The 16,760-nt window shown below is 43.0% G+C and overlaps 1 protein-coding gene and 1 long non-coding RNA gene across 2 annotated transcripts in view; one reads left to right on the top strand and one right to left on the bottom strand.

Moving 5' to 3' along the window:
* LOC144371974 (uncharacterized) overlaps positions 1-16,760 on the bottom strand; it is a 55,638-nt gene that overhangs the window by 5,370 nt on the left and 33,508 nt on the right. The gene's annotated exons all lie outside the window — the stretch shown is intronic.
* Positions 5,848-10,004, top strand: LOC144371970 (uncharacterized). Its single transcript, XM_078035330.1, has 3 exons — positions 5,848-6,062; positions 6,243-6,303; positions 6,871-10,004. Exons 1-3 carry the CDS (start codon positions 6,029-6,031, stop codon positions 8,366-8,368), a joined length of 1,593 nt encoding a protein of 530 aa, XP_077891456.1. The 5' UTR covers positions 5,848-6,028; the 3' UTR covers positions 8,369-10,004.

The following is a 16,760-nucleotide window of genomic DNA, read 5'->3' as shown; positions in this document are numbered from 1 at the left end:
GCTCCTCCTGCCTCAGCCTCCTCAAGTAACTTTTTTTTAAATTGTTCTTTGTTTCTGTGGAGGAGTTCACACCCAGGGCATCACCCATGCTGGGAAAGCAGTCTCCCAGAGCCATAGCTCAACCCCATCCTCACCAAGTTCCAAGCAAAGGCTTCTAACTGGGTTATTTTTCCAACCCAGCAAAGACACTCCACCTGAAAAGGAATGGGACCAAGGATCTGTCACTCTAGGGAATTTTAGGAAGTGATTGGATAACATTAGCTGTCAGTTATAAGGCAGAGGTGTTCCTGGAGGAGGACCATTAGTGTTTCTGGGGTGGAACTGTCCAATCAGATTCATGAGCACAGGGGAAGGGCGGGCTTTGGAAATCTCGCGGGCTTTTCCTCCTCACCAACTCCGCTCTTCCTTCCTGGGCCCCATGTGCTCTGCCCTGAAGGCCTAGGTGATTCTGAGAAGCCCATGTCCCGGAGATCTCTGGTGCTCAGGGGTTCCTCAAGAGAACACCAGGTCCCCAAGGAAGATAAAAATGGTGAGTATGTGACCAGGGCTGAAGGTACGCAGTCAGCACCTGCCTTGGGGCCCCGCAAACCAGTGAGCTGCAGAGCCTGGCAGAGTCTCCTCTGGAGGTTGCCCTGGGTCTCTACCCTGGTCCTGGGGGTTGGGCTGGATGGTAGAAACTTGAAGTCACCTCCCTGGCGACTGACCCTAAGCCTCTATCTCCTGGTCCTCCCGGGTGAGCTGGGTGTTGGGTGCCTGAAATTGGTGCAGAGGGTGCGGCCTAGTCCTCCATGGTATTTGTCTCTGGGCTTCTGCTCCCTGGGCTTGAGGGGTGGGCTGGTCCCTGAGGTCAGCTCAGAGCATGAGGCCCAATTCTCGCTGGCACGTGGCCCTGGCTCCATCCTGTGGCTTCCATTGTTGAATGGGCTGCTCAGGTCCCTGGCTTCCCCTCCCCTCCCCTCCCCTCCCTGCTGGTGGCCCGCCCCCACTGTTCCAAATGTGTAGGAAGCAGGATGCAAATCCACTTTCCTTTTCCCTGTTCAGAGTCTGTGAAGGCTGCTGTAGGTCCTTCATTTGCAGTTGCCTGCTGCATTCTAAAATGCCATCTTCCTCTCCACTTCCCATCACTCTCAAATATATTTTCTTCCTGTGTTTCAAATGAACACAGTCTATTCCTTTTCACTTTTCCTTTAGTGAAGTATTGCAAGGAATATTTTCTTTTTATATTGGGGATCAAAACTAGAGAAGGTTTATCAGTTAAGTCCTCAGGACCTCCCCCCCCAGTTTTTTTAAAAAGAGATCATATACCACTTGTTTTGGACACAGTCCTCCAGTTTATGATCATTCTGCCTCAACTTCCTGAGTCCCTGGGATTACAGGCATGTGCCACTATCTCTGGCAAGCATAAGCTTTTTTTTTTTTTTAAGAGAGAGAGAGAGAATTTTAATATTTATTTATTTAATTTGGCAGACACAATATCTTTGTTTGTATGTGGTGCTGAGGATTGAACCCTGGCCGCACGCATGCCAGGCGAGCATGCTACCTCTTGAGCCACATCCATGGCCCATAATTTTTTTTTCTGTTTCTGAATATCATCCTTTAGGGGAAAGAATAGTAACTTGACACATCTTGTGTTCTGGTAAAATAGCTGCTTTAAATGAAATAAGGCAGTGCATTATTCATACTAGGGATATTGAATCTTTAGCTACATCCTCAGCTCTTTTTTGTATGTTTGTTTGTTTGTTTTTGGTAGAAGGTATTTTTTTCTTGACTTTTATTACTTTTACATGACAGTAAAATGCATTTTGACACACCATATGTAAATAGAGTGTAACTTCTTTTTTTTCTGGTTGTACCTAATGTCCATTCACATGGGTCATGTAGTCAAATACGATAATAATGTCTGATTTATTCTCTTGTCATTCATCTCCAGCCCTTTTAAAATTTATTTTCAGACAGGATCTGGCTATGTTGTCTAGGCTTGCCTGGAACTTCTGATCCTCCTGTCTCAGCATCTCAAGCTGTTGGAATTAAAGGCACTGGCCACCATACCTGAGCAAAATAGTTTATTTTGACCCAAATATTAATGACCATCCTCAGGAACATGGATTCACCTTATCCTGATTGATGTATGTGTCCCATTCTGGAAGAAATTACATCTTTTCTAATAACAGGGATTGAACCCAGAGGAACTCAATCACTGAACCGTATCAGCAACCATTTTTATATTTTATTTTGAGTCATGATCTCACTACATTTTTTAGGGCTTCACTAAGTTGCTGAGGCTGGCTTTGAATTTAGCAGTCCTCCTGACCCAATCTCTCAAGCTGCTGGGATTATAGTTGTGCCCCACTGTGCATGCCTGACAAGAACATTTGAAAAGGAAGTTATGCATGAATAAATTAACCAAGTGCATTGGTAGGATCATCAGATGGGTGGCTACAGTAAAAAAGGGGAAATTTCTTCTGTAGGTCCCTTATTACATTGTTAGCTTTGGAAGATGGTGGTTATATGTCTGGTAAGGTTAGTAATATATTCTGTGAAGTTCATTTGTTTAGAAAATTTTTTGACTAACACAGAAATTAAGGTAATTGGCTTTGAAAGAGCTTTAGAGAGGCCAAGATAATTGTTGCCAATGATGCAGAACCCTGTCTTATACCTCGTGGTGGTCTAGTTCCCCAAAGTCCGGTGGTCTGAAGGTTCTTTGATATAGAGCAAGTTCATGGAGAACTTCAGTTCACACCTGCCTAAATTCTGTTTTTTGTTGTTGTTTTTGATGTTGTTGTTGTTTTATATCTTCCTAGGGTGTAGACACCAAATCTGATTTTCTCAGCCAGGTTTTCTTTGGACACCTCAGAGAGTCCTATGTTCTCAGCCACTATCCATTCCTGGGGCTGCCACCATGTGCTCACAGGTGTCCTGTGCTCTGCATGTTAAAAGGAATTTCAGGCCCTGGGTCAGCTCCTCTTAGAGGACAGCCTAAGTTGTGAGGTACAGCATCTTGGTGGATCAGCTGAGGTCTTGGGGCTAAGGAATGTCCTGGAACAAGCCTCATCTAGACCACTAACTTCTTGGAACCTTGTTTTCCCCAAGCCCTGTTCCTGTTCTTTGGAGAAAGTTGGACAGTCAGCCTGTGGATGCTGGTGCTGAGGGGCCAGGTCAGCAGTGACTCCTGCCTTTTCAGTCTCTCACAGTGTGAAGGAGCAAAACCTCTCCCAGAGCATAAGGACCACCCACCCTAGTGCAGAGCTGTGCAAACCTGAAAAGCCTCATAGACTGGAATCATGGTCCAGGTCTCTTGGAGGGTGATCCTAGAGGCTTTCAGTGAGCAAGACCTGGAGGGAGCATGTTCCTGCTGTCAGGGACCTTCCCTGCCCCTTGAGCCTGACACATGTGTGCTCCCTCAGCACCAAAGCTTTCTGTGTATCACTTTGAAATGATGAGCTCACTTATCTGAGGCCCAGGTTTATTTATTCAGAGCCATATGGGGTGGAGTATTATTAAGAGGCAAGAAAGAATTGGATTTTAAAGTCTAGTTATATTTTCATTGTCAAAATTTTCAACTTACAGCCAGGTACACTGGGGCACAACTGTGATTTTTCCTGCTCCAGGGACTAAGACAGGAGTTTTGCAAATTTGAGGACAGCCTTAGCAACTTAGCTGGGCCTTCTTCAACCTGGTGAGACTGCGTCTCAAAATAAAATATAAAAATGACTGGGGATGTGGATCAGTAGTAAAATGTCTCTGGGTTTTATTTCGGGGGTAGAAAAAAAATGAACACACCTAATTACCTAATTTACCATTTGCTACCCCTGAATTTATGTAGAATGTTTGTAAGATTCAATTTTGTATTTTTAGTGATTTCAAATTGAACTGCAGTCCTAGATTCCAAATTCCCACATAAGATACAGAGAAACTCTGTCTTGCATTATTGCTGATGATTTTGAGTCCAATTCTACAAAAATAGTGGTGGATAAATTTATGAATGTGGTTTCATGAAAACTAGTATCTGTGCTTCACAAGGTGATGAATTGGACAAAGGATGACAGTTTTTCACTGTCCTTGTCTGGCCTTGGCAGGTTCATGGGTTTTTTTTGGCATCAGGAATGGAGCCCAGAGGTGCTTAACCCCCACCCCTTTTAGATTCTTTGTTTTGGTACAGAGTCTTGCTACATCGCCTAGTGCCTCAGACTCCTGAACCTCTGAGATACAGGTGTGCACCATCACTCCCATCTTCAATGTAATTTTTTTAAAATTTATTTTTTAGTTTTCGGTTTATATAACATCTTTATTTTACTTTTATGTGGTACTGAGGCTCGAACCCAAGGCCCTGTGCATGCGAGGCGAGTGCGCTACTACTTGAGCTACATCCCCAGCCCCATTCACCACTGAGCACATACTCAGCCCTTCTTCTTATGTATGTATGTATATATATATGTATCGTTATAGATGGACAGAATACCTTTATTTTGTTTATTTTTCTGTGGTGCTGAGGATTATACCCAGTGCCTAGTGCCTCACACATACTACCACGTGCTCTGCCACTCAGTTACAGTCCCAGTCCCTCCTTTTTATTCTTAATGAAGATCAGTCTCACTAAATTTCTGAGTATCTTGCTAAGTTGCTGAGACTGGCCTCCAACTTGCCATTTCTCTGCCTTAACCTCCCTAGTGGCTGAACTTACAGGTAAAAACTACCACACCAGCAGTTGGAATGTCATTTTAAAAAAATATTTATTTTTTATTTGTAGTTGGACACAATACCTTTATTTTAGTTATTCATTTTTATGTGGTGCTGAGGATTGAACCCAGGGTCTTGCACGTGCGAGTCAAGTGCTCTACCACTGAGCCACAACCCCAGTCTCTGGAATGACTTTTGAAGATTTATCATCCAATTTATTTCAAGATGGAAATAGTATTGAAAATCAGTTTCTTTGCTTTTGTCCATAGTTTTGAAATTTGTACGTATGACTCATTGATTTATTCTTACATTATTATAAAAATGGTATTTGGCATATACTATTATTTCTTATGTATATATTTGTAAAACTTCATGGCTTGGTAGTTTATTTACTTCTTTATTAGTTAGACTTTGTTTTTCAGAGCAATTTTTGGCTTACATAGTTTTATTAGTCAGTGTTCTCTAGAGGAACAGCATCAAGAGGAAGTTTGATTATAAAAGGGGACTTATTAGATTGGCCTACTTGATTCAAAGCTGGATGTCCACAGTGGCAATCTGCAACTGGAAAGTTTTCAGAGTAGTTGCTGCAGAGTCCAAGAGGCTGAAGCATCAGAACAAGAGGGATCAATGGTGCTGCCCTAGTCCAGACCAAAGGTTCTGGAAACTCCCTGGAGAATCACTGGCAGAGTCCGCTTTGGGAGAGGGAACAAGGCAGAGTCTGATACCCTCAGACCATTGCAGTAGCAAACAAGAACCTATTGGAGAAGAAAGGAGCTTGCTCTGCTGCTGCTTCCTTCTTCTTTCAACTTTTGTTCCACCTAAGACACAGTCCTATTGGCTGGTGCTGCCTACCTTAAAAAGGTTTGCCTGTTTGGCTCACTATCCCACGTGCCAATCATTTGTAGACACACCCTCATGGACACAGGCAGAATCTCATTAATCATCTGTATCTTTTAATCCAATCAGGGTGACAATTAAACGTGTCATTACTCATAGTATGGAATACCCCTTCTCTCCAGCCAATAGTCTCCACTGTTTTGAAAATATTGCATTGGTGTAGGGTGTTTGTTAGTTACTAAACCAGTATTGCACATTTGACGAAGGGAATGGATGAAGCAACATGTTATGATAAGCCAAAGTTCATCCTTTACCTTAGGGTTCCTCCTGGAATCATGTGAACACCATGCATGTTGAGTATAGATTTCTCATGCTGTCAATCTCTCCTGGCCTCCACTATACATTTGGTGGGATATTTTAGATCTCAGTGACCTTGGAGGACGTGGCTGTGAACTTCACCCAGGAGGAGTGGGCTTTCCTGGATCCTTCCCAGAAGAATCTTTACAGAGATGTGATGTTGGAAGTCCTCAGTAACCTGGCTTCTCTAGGTAATAATGATGTTTTCAAACTGAATCAAATAGACAAATCATGTTTATTTTGGTCATTTATGTAGAAGGTGAAAAGGGAATCAGTTGGTGAATTATTGCAGCATAAATAGCATGTATCATTTGGCAAAGCATTGTTAGCTCCTAAATATTCATAAAGATTGTTCTTTTCTCTCATTTTAGGAAACAAGTGGGAAGACAAGAACACTGAAGTTCAGATTGAAAACTCTGGGAGCAATGTAAGGTAACTGTCCTCACAAGAAGAGTCCATGACAGGGTCTGAGAACGGTCATGTAATATTTAAAGGAAACCAACGAAAGAAGTATGCATAATTTGAGAAGTATTTATTCTTATAGTGCTTTTCACCTGAAGTATATACTTAGCTGTAACAGATATTCTGTCTTTTCAAAGTATTTGACATACAAAAAGTATATGAAATCGCATATGTGAATATCACTATTTGGATAATAGCCATAGAGAAGCTGTGTTGAAAAGGATTGTTTGCTTTCAATCTCCTTATTTTTAAGCAAGTTGAACAAGTCAGAAAACCTAGCCTTTACCTGATGTTGGTAGTAATGTAAAGATTTATCAATACATAGAAAATTGTGAATGAATCAAGCATTGATTATGTGCTGGTCACTTCTTCTTCCTTAAAGAAGTCATATGGTAAACTCAAAGGCACAAAATAGTGTGGGAAAACCTTCAAATCGATTCCAATTCTTAATTGAACAAAGAAAAACTTTAATAGAGTAAATCCATGTGACTTCATTATGTGTGCAAAAGACTTCATATGACCTTCATTCCTTCATAGGCAGATCACATCATACTCTGGACACAAATACTACAAGCATGGGGAATGTGAAGAGAAGCCATGTGAATTGAAACAATATAAGAAATCTCTGGTTTCTCCCAAAAATGTTCACACACAAATGTTAATACAAACTGGAGATGGACCTTTTAAATGTACAGTACGTGGGAAAGTCATCCGTCATTCCAGTGACATTCAAAGGCATAAAGATACTCATACTGGGTGGCAACCCTACGAATATCAACAATGTAGTGAAGCCTCGTCTTCTCCCACGGGTGTTCCACGACACATGAGAAAACACAGTGAACGTAAACGTTTTCAATGTGAGGTATGTGGGAAAGTCTTTTGTTTCTCCTCTTTATTAAGAAGACATGAAAGAACTCATGCTGGAGAGAAAGTGTATGAATGTAAAGGAGGTGGTCCGACCTGTATTTCACACACAAGTCTTCAAAGGCACAGGATCACACACATGGGGAATGAAGGTTTCAAATGTAAGGTATGTGGGAAAGACTTTGCTTATCCCAGTTTACTTAGAATACATCAGAGAATGCACACTGGCGAGAAGCCCTATGAATGTAAGCAGTGTGGCAAAGCCTTTTCTAGATCCAGTTACCTTCAGATTCATGGAAGAATGCACACTGGAGAGAAGCCCTATGCATGTAAGCAGTGTGGCAAAGCCTTCACTCAGTCCACTAACCTTCACACACATGAAAAAACTCATACTGGAGAGAAGCCCTATGCATGTAAGCAGTGTGGCAAAGCCTTTTCTAAATTCAGTTCTCTTCAGATTCATGGAAGAGTGCATACTGGAGAAAAGCCCTATGAATGTAAGCAGTGTGGCAAAGCCTTTGCTACATTCAGTTACCTTCAGTTACATGAAAAAACTCATACTGGGGAGAAGCCTTATAAATGTGAGCAGTGTGGAAAAGCCTTTTCTACATCTAGTAACCTTCAGATTCATGGAAGAAGACATACTAGAGAGAAATGCTCTGAATGTCAACAGTGTGGAAAAGTCTTCACTACTGCCTGTGGCCTTCAGATACATGAACGAACTCATACTGGAGAGAAGCCCTATGAATGTAAGCAGTGTGGGAAAGCCTTCACTCAGTCCTCTAGCCTTCACTTACATGAGAAAACTCATACTGGTGCGAAGCCCTATGATTGTAAGCAGTGTGGCAAAGCCTTTGCTACATCCACTTACCTTCAGATTCATGGAAGAATGCACACTGGAGAGAAGCCATATGAATGTAAGCAGTGTGGCAAAGCCTTTGCTACATCCAGTCACCTTCACTCACATGAAAAAACTCATACTGGACAGAAGCCTTATGAATGTAAGCAGTGTGGCAAAGCCTTTTCTAGATCCAGTTACCTTCAGATTCATGGAAGAATGCACACTGGAGAGAAGCCCTATGAATGTAAGCAGTGTGGCAAAGCCTTTGCTGCATCCCCTACGCTTCACACACATGAAAGAATCCATGCCAGAGAAAAGCGCTATGAATAACAACAATGTGGAAAAGCTTTTGCCACACCCTGTCTGCTTCACATACGTGAAAGAACAGATACTGCAGAGAAATCATATTCATGAAAACAATTGGTAAACTTTTCTGTTATTACTGTTTCACTCATATGCATGTAGGAAGTTACTGGAGAAAAATCCTTTGAATGTAAAACCTGGTAAATCAATATTTCATGTCATTCTCAAAGACAAGAAAGTACTCACACTGCTGAAAATGTGTGTGTGTGTGTGAGAGAGAGAGAGAGAGAGGCAGAGAGAGAGAGAGAGATTGGGGATTTATTCTGGTTGTGCTCTACCACTTAGCTACATTCCAGTTACTTTTTATTTTGAGACAGGGACTTGCTGCATTTTTAGGGTCTTTCTAAGGTGCTGAGGCTAGCCTCCAACATTGATCCTTCAGAATTAGCCTCTCAAGTCTCAGGAATTAAAGGCATACACCACCACTTCCAACTGAGTAACTCTTTAAATGTATAAAATTATCACAAGCCATTCCATTTTCCCTATTGCCTTCAAAGGCATTTCATTCACATTGAAAAACAAACCCTCTGAATGTAAGCAGTGGGGCTACACCTTTGCTACATCCCATCAGCTTCATAAACATGGAAGAATACATACCAGAGAAAAGCCCTGGAATACATACCAGAATACATACCAGAGAAAAGCTACATCCTGTCAGCTTCCCTTCCAGCCCTGTTTTTCTTCTCATATATGAAAACACACAGAGAAGCCCTGTGAGCGTGAGAAGTGTGAGAAATCTAGTTTTCTCAATCTTTTACTAAGGCCTCAGAAGATTCTTTTGGAATAAAAGAATAAATCCTATGCAAAAAAGAAATATGAGTTGTTGAGCTGTTCTAGTTTTGTTCAGTTGTATGAAAGGACTCATACTGTAGAAAATGCTGAGGATAAGCCATGTGAGGCAGTATTCAGCTTTCAGAGTTTTCTTCAAAGACAAAGATTTCACATCTGAGAAGATCCTTTTTCTCTCTTTCAAAATTGTAGTAAGACTTTCAACTTTCCAGGTTCCTTAGAACAGCATTTAAGAAACCACACTGGAGAAAAGCCCTGTATGTAGACATGTGGTGGGACCTGTGCTTTTTTCAGATCCATTTGCACTTGTTCAGACTTGAGGATATTTTTATTTTATTTATTTATTTTGAGAAAAATTTGTAGGTGTGTGAAAAGGTTTTTCCTTCATTTCTTTGTTTATCTATTCAGAGGTACCAAAAATGCACCCTGTGTTGGAGAGGTGCATTGCATCAGCATCAAGATTTTAGAACAACATGTTTTTCTTCTCAGTTAAATCTCTCTTATTTTTAGATTCCATTTTCCTGTATTGTAAATCTTTTGTGTCCATTGTTTCATTACATATTCTGTATGTTAGTTTAGGCCTCTCCACTCCAAAATACAGACTGGTGAAATGTCTCTTCTGAACTTCTTTCCTCTCTGTCTTTGTTCACATTTCACCCAGGAGTGCTCCACCACTGAGTTTCCCCACAGTCCTTTTAATTGTTGTTTTTTGAGATGGAGTGAGACTGGCAGCTGGGAACATAGGGATGTTTCTGTGTGACCTGAAGCTGGCCTCTTTCTTTTCCTTGATTGCTTATTGAGCTGTTGATGACTCTGAGACCACACTCTTGTTACTTGTGCTTGTTCTAAGTCTCATGTATTGTGCTGTATGTAAGCATATTAAAGAGCATTATAGCATAATGTCATTTGTGTATAATACTTGGAGAGACACTTTCTCAAAATATGTTTTGCCCTATGCTTGAGTTGCTTTCTCTTTTCTTTCCCCAATTCAGGGGACCCAATCCTGCCTTGTGCATGCTAGGCAGGCATTCTTGCACCAAGCACTGCCGTAGCTCAGGTGATGAGTTTGCTGGTGCTGTGTGTGTGGACTCCACTGATGACCACATCAGCAGATGCAGCTCTGCAGGTGTTTCCTCCACAATTGCATATGGTCTCTTCCTTCTTAAAGGTCTTTTATACCAGTGAATTTTTTTTTTAAAAAAAAACTACATCCAACTTAGCTTTTCTCCCTATGAATAATACTTAGGTGGAATATTCTAGAAAACTCAGGCTTGATTTCTCTGTGTTTAGAGTAGCTCAGTAGCCCTGGGGAAATTGTGTGATGGTTTAAGGTTAAGAAAACCTACTTAATACAGTCTACATGAACAAAGACTTGGTAAGGAGTGTCCCAGTCTGATGTGCTAATATAGTGGTCCTCCTTTCTCCACCAAGGAATATTAACTTAGCTTCTGGAGAGACCTTCACCATAATTTTCTTTCAAAAAATGTCAAGAGCAGATTTTGCAAAGATCTCAATGTGGGTTCTAATACAGACTTCTTCTTTTGTGGTAAAGCTTGGCAGACCTTTGACTAATCTTACAATTGGTACACAAAGCACTTTCTGTGAACTAAAAAAAAATTCTTCACGTATACACCTACAGAAAATATAGACCTCTATCCCTGTCTCACTGGGTATAAATGAAGATCAATGAAATTACAAGCAGTGAACCAAAAAACTTGAGGTGATACACCTCAGAACCCTGCAGCTAATAAATCTAATCCTGGGACATCCTTGGGTGCCTATCCTCATGTGCCCTACATCATTGATGCAGCTACAGCCTCCCATCAGGTGACATTCTGCAGTACATGCTGTGGAGAGGGCTGTTTCTGCTCAGGTTAAGGATTAAAGTGAGGTTACAGAACAACGCCAAAGCTGTAGAGACACATTTTCTATCATGTCCAACTACAGCATCAAATAGTTATGAAAATTAAATGTTTCCCTGGCTCATGAGAATAAGAAGATCTGGGAAAGGGCTGTCAGGCATGAGGGATGGAGACATGTGCTTGGTTCATAACCTTCCTTTGATCCCAGAAAGAGGCTCCCAGTTTTTCTATCTTATTAGAGCTGGAGGGACTCATTGGAGCTACTTAGGCCCCAGATTCACTTCTGAGGAAGAGGGTGAACCTAACCTTGTGTGAGGAGCCTCTTCCACTTACAGGGCTTTGACCTGCAGGCCAGGAGACTGCAAGGGAGGCTGGGTGTTCAAGGGGCCATTCTCAGAACCATGGGCCAGTCTCCTCACCCCCATGCCTCATTGTGCTCCAGCTGTCATCATTCAACAGTGACCACGTGTCCCTGTCATGTGGAAAAAGGTCCCAAGCATCACCAACATGCCAGTGGAAGAGGCCATAAATTATTTAACTTGGGAAACCAGGAGGCCAGAGACTGAAGCCATCCAAGCCCAAGGTAGGAGACAACCCTGGGCAGAGCATAGATTTGGTGTCCTCAGCCAGAGCAGCATATCAACACATGTGTGGCCACCACCTCCTCTGACCCCCTTCACTGGAAGAAAACCAAGCCTCTGGTGAGACACACCCATCACCTGGAACAGGGATGGAGCCTGGACCCCTGTCCATGGGTATGACTCTTGGAACCCACGTGTAGCCTGAGCTTTCCCCAGAAAAAGGCAGAACTTTCACACCCAGTATCTTTAATTTTCACTTTAAAACCAAAACAGGGGCCTGAGAGGATTCATCGGGGTGCTTTTGTGGCAAGGCATCTAGTATGGATGGGCTGGCAGTGAGGTGGGCAGCAGAGTCTCAGTCCTCTCCCCCCACTCCAAATCCCCCTCCAGGGAAACCATTGTGTCTCCACTGTTGTGCTTTCCTTCATGCCAGAGGACAGCCCCACCTCAACCCCAAGCCCTCTGTGGCTGACCTGACCATGTCCCTCAGTGCTGTTCGACACATCTCTGGGTCTCATGTTCCTACTGGATTCTTTCAAATGCCCAGAGCTCAAGGGTGTATGCACCCAAGTAGCCAGAACTGAAATCGGGGGCAGAGTTGGGTCCACTTCTCACCATATTTCTTGTTCTGGGTCCCAAGGGCTGATGAAACATGGGGATGAGGGACTGAGGCAGGCCTGGGATTGTCACTGTCCTGGAAATGGCTGCTGCAGAGGTCTGTGCAGAACCTCAGATCACATCAGCAACCCACGTGGCCTGGGACCTTATCCCCACTTTAAGATCTGCCCTGGGCAGGAGCAGCCTCCAGAACTCAGCCTTCACATGGGAGCAAAATGGCATGTCTGTCATTCTGTCATTGCTTCACTGCCTATTGTCCTCGTGGCACATGACTCTTCTGTTAGACATGAGGTCCCCTTTCAATGCCAAAGTCAGCTTGCATTTCAGCTGACCCTGAAATGGTTCATATTGGTAAGAACATGAAAGGAGCTGACAGGTTGCCTTTGTGTCCCAGGGAGGCCACAAGGTTGGATCACATAACATTGTGTGGACTCTACAGGCTTTTGTGTCTCCTGGAATGTGCTTTGGGTTTCTGCAATAGCAAACCCAAACAAACCCAGAATAACCAAATTATAAACTTTAATTGACATCAAACTAAGGACTTTCCATCTCATTAATGAAATATTTTGCTTTGTGCCAGGTGTGGTGGTGATGCCTCAATCCCAGCCTCTAGGGAGGCTGAGGCAGGAGGATCAAGAGTGTACAGGCAGCCCCAGCAAAGTCAATATGCTAAGCTACTCAGAGAGACCCCGGCTCTAAATAATATACAAAATGAGGCTGGGGATGTGGCTCCTTGATTGAGTGCACCTGGTTCAATCCCTGGAACCCCTATCTCCCTCTCCCCCCCCCAAAGACAACTGTTTCTTCTGATTGGCAGAATCCTGGTCTCTGGACAGTAGTCACTGTGCTGCTCCTTTGCTAGAAAACCATTTTTTTCCCCTGTAAACTCACAGCTGTGTCCTTATTATTGGATTGGCTTTGGGAAAGAGGATGGAGCATTCAGGAACACCTTAACATCATGTGTCGGGCTGGGGATGTGGCTCAAGCGGTAGCGTGCGGCCCGGGTTCGATCCTCGGCACCACATACAAACAAAGATGTTGTGTCCGCCGAAAACTGAAAAATAAATATTAAAATTCTCTCTCTCTCTTAAAAAAATAAACATCATATGTCCATGTCTCACAGCTGTTCTGGCTCAATTAATTGTGGCTTCGAAACATTTTGCCTGATTTTGGAAAGGTATTACAGGAGAGCTGACTCATGGTGTCTGTTTTCATGGTGTAGGACTCACATCCTCTTATTTTCAAACTCTTTATCCATTGATATCCCAGCAGTGACCCCTGCACATAGCATAGAACTGGACCGTGTTTTCATTCTGTCTGCTGATCTCTACCTTAGGAGAGGATTGTTCAGTCAGTTGCCATATAATGTCACTGTTGGTGTAATTCGATTGATGTCTGCCCTTTTACACTCTTCTCTTTTCTTTTGTCTTTTTCCCCTCTATTCCTCTTTGGGATGTTATTGTTTTTAAACTGACCATTAAACCTAGGGTTGCTATAACACTGAGCTACATGCCCTGCCCCTTTTAAGTTGTATTTTGAGAGAGAGTGAGGCTACATTTCAGAGGTTGGGCTAGAATTTTTTTTTAAAGAGAGAGTGAGAGAGAAAGAGAGAGAGAGAGTTTTTCAATGTTTATTTTTCAGTTCTCGGTGGACCCAACATCTTTGTTTGTATGTGGTGCTGAGGATCGAACCCAGGCCGCACGCATTCCATGTGAGCGAGCTACCGGTTGAGCCACATCCCCACCCCTGGGCTAGAATTTTTGACCCTCATGGCATGGTTTGCACCACTATCCCAGGATACTGCTCAAGTTTTGTCGTTGTTATTGTTGTTTTCTAAGAAAGAATTTATTGAATGATTTTTTTTTCAGTTTTTTAATGTATTGGCTTAAAGATGTCTCATCATGTGTAAAAAATATGCTCCCTTGGCCAAAACCAAAGATGGCCTTGTTAGAGACCTGGTGTAAGGGTCTGGTGAAGCGTTGGAGAAAGAGACCACCAAGAGACCACTCATGCAATTGGCAGAAGGGGATTTATTGATTCAGCATGCTGGGGCTCCATGCCCACCTTGGAAGAGGGAAAGACCCGGAGCCTAGGGCAAGGGTTGAGCAGTGCTTAGGTACACTTTTTGGGGAGGGTGGGGACTTTATACACATCATAGTCTCCTTTAACCAATCACCATACATCCGCGGGAAAATCAAACAATAATTCTTAGACTTGATTAGTACATTCATTGGCGGGAACAGGCTGGGCGGGGGTGATTGGTCACTCCTAAGCGGGGTACACATTAAAACTGATTTGTTTTGGGCCTTGAATACCTACATGCTGGGCTACACAGGGTCCTAAGTTATTAAACAACCAGAGGATCTGAGGAATACTTACTGGGCAGTTCGGGTATTGTCCTAACAGCTACAGGAATTTAACCCAGGCTTTGTAGTTTAGAAGCAGGTTTACAATGCCTGGTCCCTTACATTTTAACTCAGGCTTTGCAGCTTAGAAACTTTAGCCTTTCACTGGCACTGTTAAACCACAACACAAGAAAAAGAACAGACTCCAATTTTGAATCAAACTTAATCAAAATTTTATTTATGTACCCAGGAGCTGGCCATGTCTGTCTGTCCTCAAACCCCAGGCTAAAGATATTCCAGCTCTCTCAGAACACATTTGTTTTAAATCAAACAACAACTCTTTTTTTTAGAGAGAGGGAGAGAGAGACAGAGAGAATTTTTAATATTTATTTTTCATTTTCGGAAGACACAACATTTTTGTTTCTATGTGGTGCTGAGCATCTTACCCGTGCCTCAGGCATGCCAGGCGAGCAAGCTACTGTGTGAGCCACATCCCCAGCCCTCCGAACACATTTTTATAACACAAAAGTTTGCAAAGAGGGGTGTCTTGAGAACTTACAGATACCAGGATTTGGACAAGCATAATACAAAGGCACGTAGTAGGTTAATGAACTACATGGCTTAACATTTCAAGGTAGGGAATAAATTCAGATCCCAACATTAGAATGTATGAGGTACCACTGAGGTTTCAGAGAGGGTTGTTATCTGGTCAGGGGGAGCCAAGTATGGGTGACTTCAAGGCATGGGCAAGCATTCCAAGCAAGTTGAAAGATTGCAGTAATTTATACTAAAACAAAAATTAGTTTTCATGAGTTTTGGATGCGATGGATCCCAATCTTAAGAAGGAATTAGGCTGGTTTTCAGAGTTATATTCTCAAATCCACTATATTTATGTGTAAAGGTAAAATTTCTAAGCTGATTCTAAGCTGCAAAAGTTTGAGTTAAAGTGTAAAAGACTGGGCTAAAAAAAGTAAAGACTAGGTATTGTTACAATTCCTCTGCTACCCCCGGAACCTGTAATCTCTGTAGCTGTTAGGACAATACCTGAACTGCCCAGTAAATATCTCCATTGATTCCCTGGTTGTTAAATAGCTAAGGGCTCCAGGTAACATGTAATGTAAGCTCCAAAACCAATCGGTTTAAATGTGTACCCCGCTTAGGAATGACTAATCACCCCTGCCCAGATTGTTCCCGCCAATGTATGTACTAATCCTGACTCAGGGTTGTTGTTCAATTTTCCCGCGCCTCATGATGATTTGTTCTGATATAAGCAAAGCCCCCCCCCTCTCCAAAAACTGTACTTAAGCTCCACTTGAACTCTGCTCTGGGCTCTGGGCTGCTCTCCCATCTTGAGTGAGCACGGATCCCCAGCGCGCTGGAATGGATCCCCAATAAATATCCCCTTTTGCCAATTGCATGGAGCCAGTCTCTTGTGTGGTCTCTTTCTCAGATGCTCCACCAGACCCTTACATATGCTCCCACCCACTTCTTTGTACCACAATAAAAAAAGGGCTGGGGATGGAGATCAGGGATTCTGTACCCCTGCCATGGATTTAATGCCCAGCATGGGAGGAGGAGAACCTAGAGTTGAGTTCTCAGCCCTAGACAGGTATGTGGCCACTATTCCATACTTGAGGGAATATGACTGTTAATGTATAAGCGCCGCTCCCCATGGTCATTGGGAATGTTGGTGGGTAGACTGAATTTGGGCCATTGCACAAGATGTGAAAGCCTTCACCAATTCAAACTAAGAGTAAAAATAAGGTTGTACTCACTTTCTGGGAAGGGGCAGATACTGAAGCCAGAAATAGACAGGCAGTCAGTACAGACAGGTAAATGGAGTCAGGTCTGATCTAGGAGGCCAATGTTGAGAGAGTCTGGCAAGTTGCAGACTGTCCCCTGAGGGATAGAAATGTTAATCCCTTCAGAGCCCTTGCTCCACCCTCATCAAGGACCTGCCCTAGCTCCTTCCTGTTGCTAAGGTAGCCTCTCCCAGGAATTGCCCCTCCCTACAGGCAGCTTTTAGGGTGTCAATGTGTCCTTGACTGCTGCACCCTGCCCTTCCCCCTTCAGCCTCCCATGTTTGTCACCTTTGTGCCATCTCACCAAGCATTCCTGGGCCTAGTCACCAAGGCAGGAAGGACAAGGATAAAGGGAAAGGCAT

The sequence above is a fragment of the Ictidomys tridecemlineatus genome, chromosome Y (genome assembly GCF_052094955.1).
Source record: "Ictidomys tridecemlineatus isolate mIctTri1 chromosome Y, mIctTri1.hap1, whole genome shotgun sequence".
NCBI classification, from domain to species: Eukaryota; Metazoa; Chordata; class Mammalia; order Rodentia; family Sciuridae; genus Ictidomys; species Ictidomys tridecemlineatus.
The sequence above is the reverse complement of the archived record's forward strand: the minus strand, read 5'-3'. Positions and strand labels throughout refer to the sequence as shown.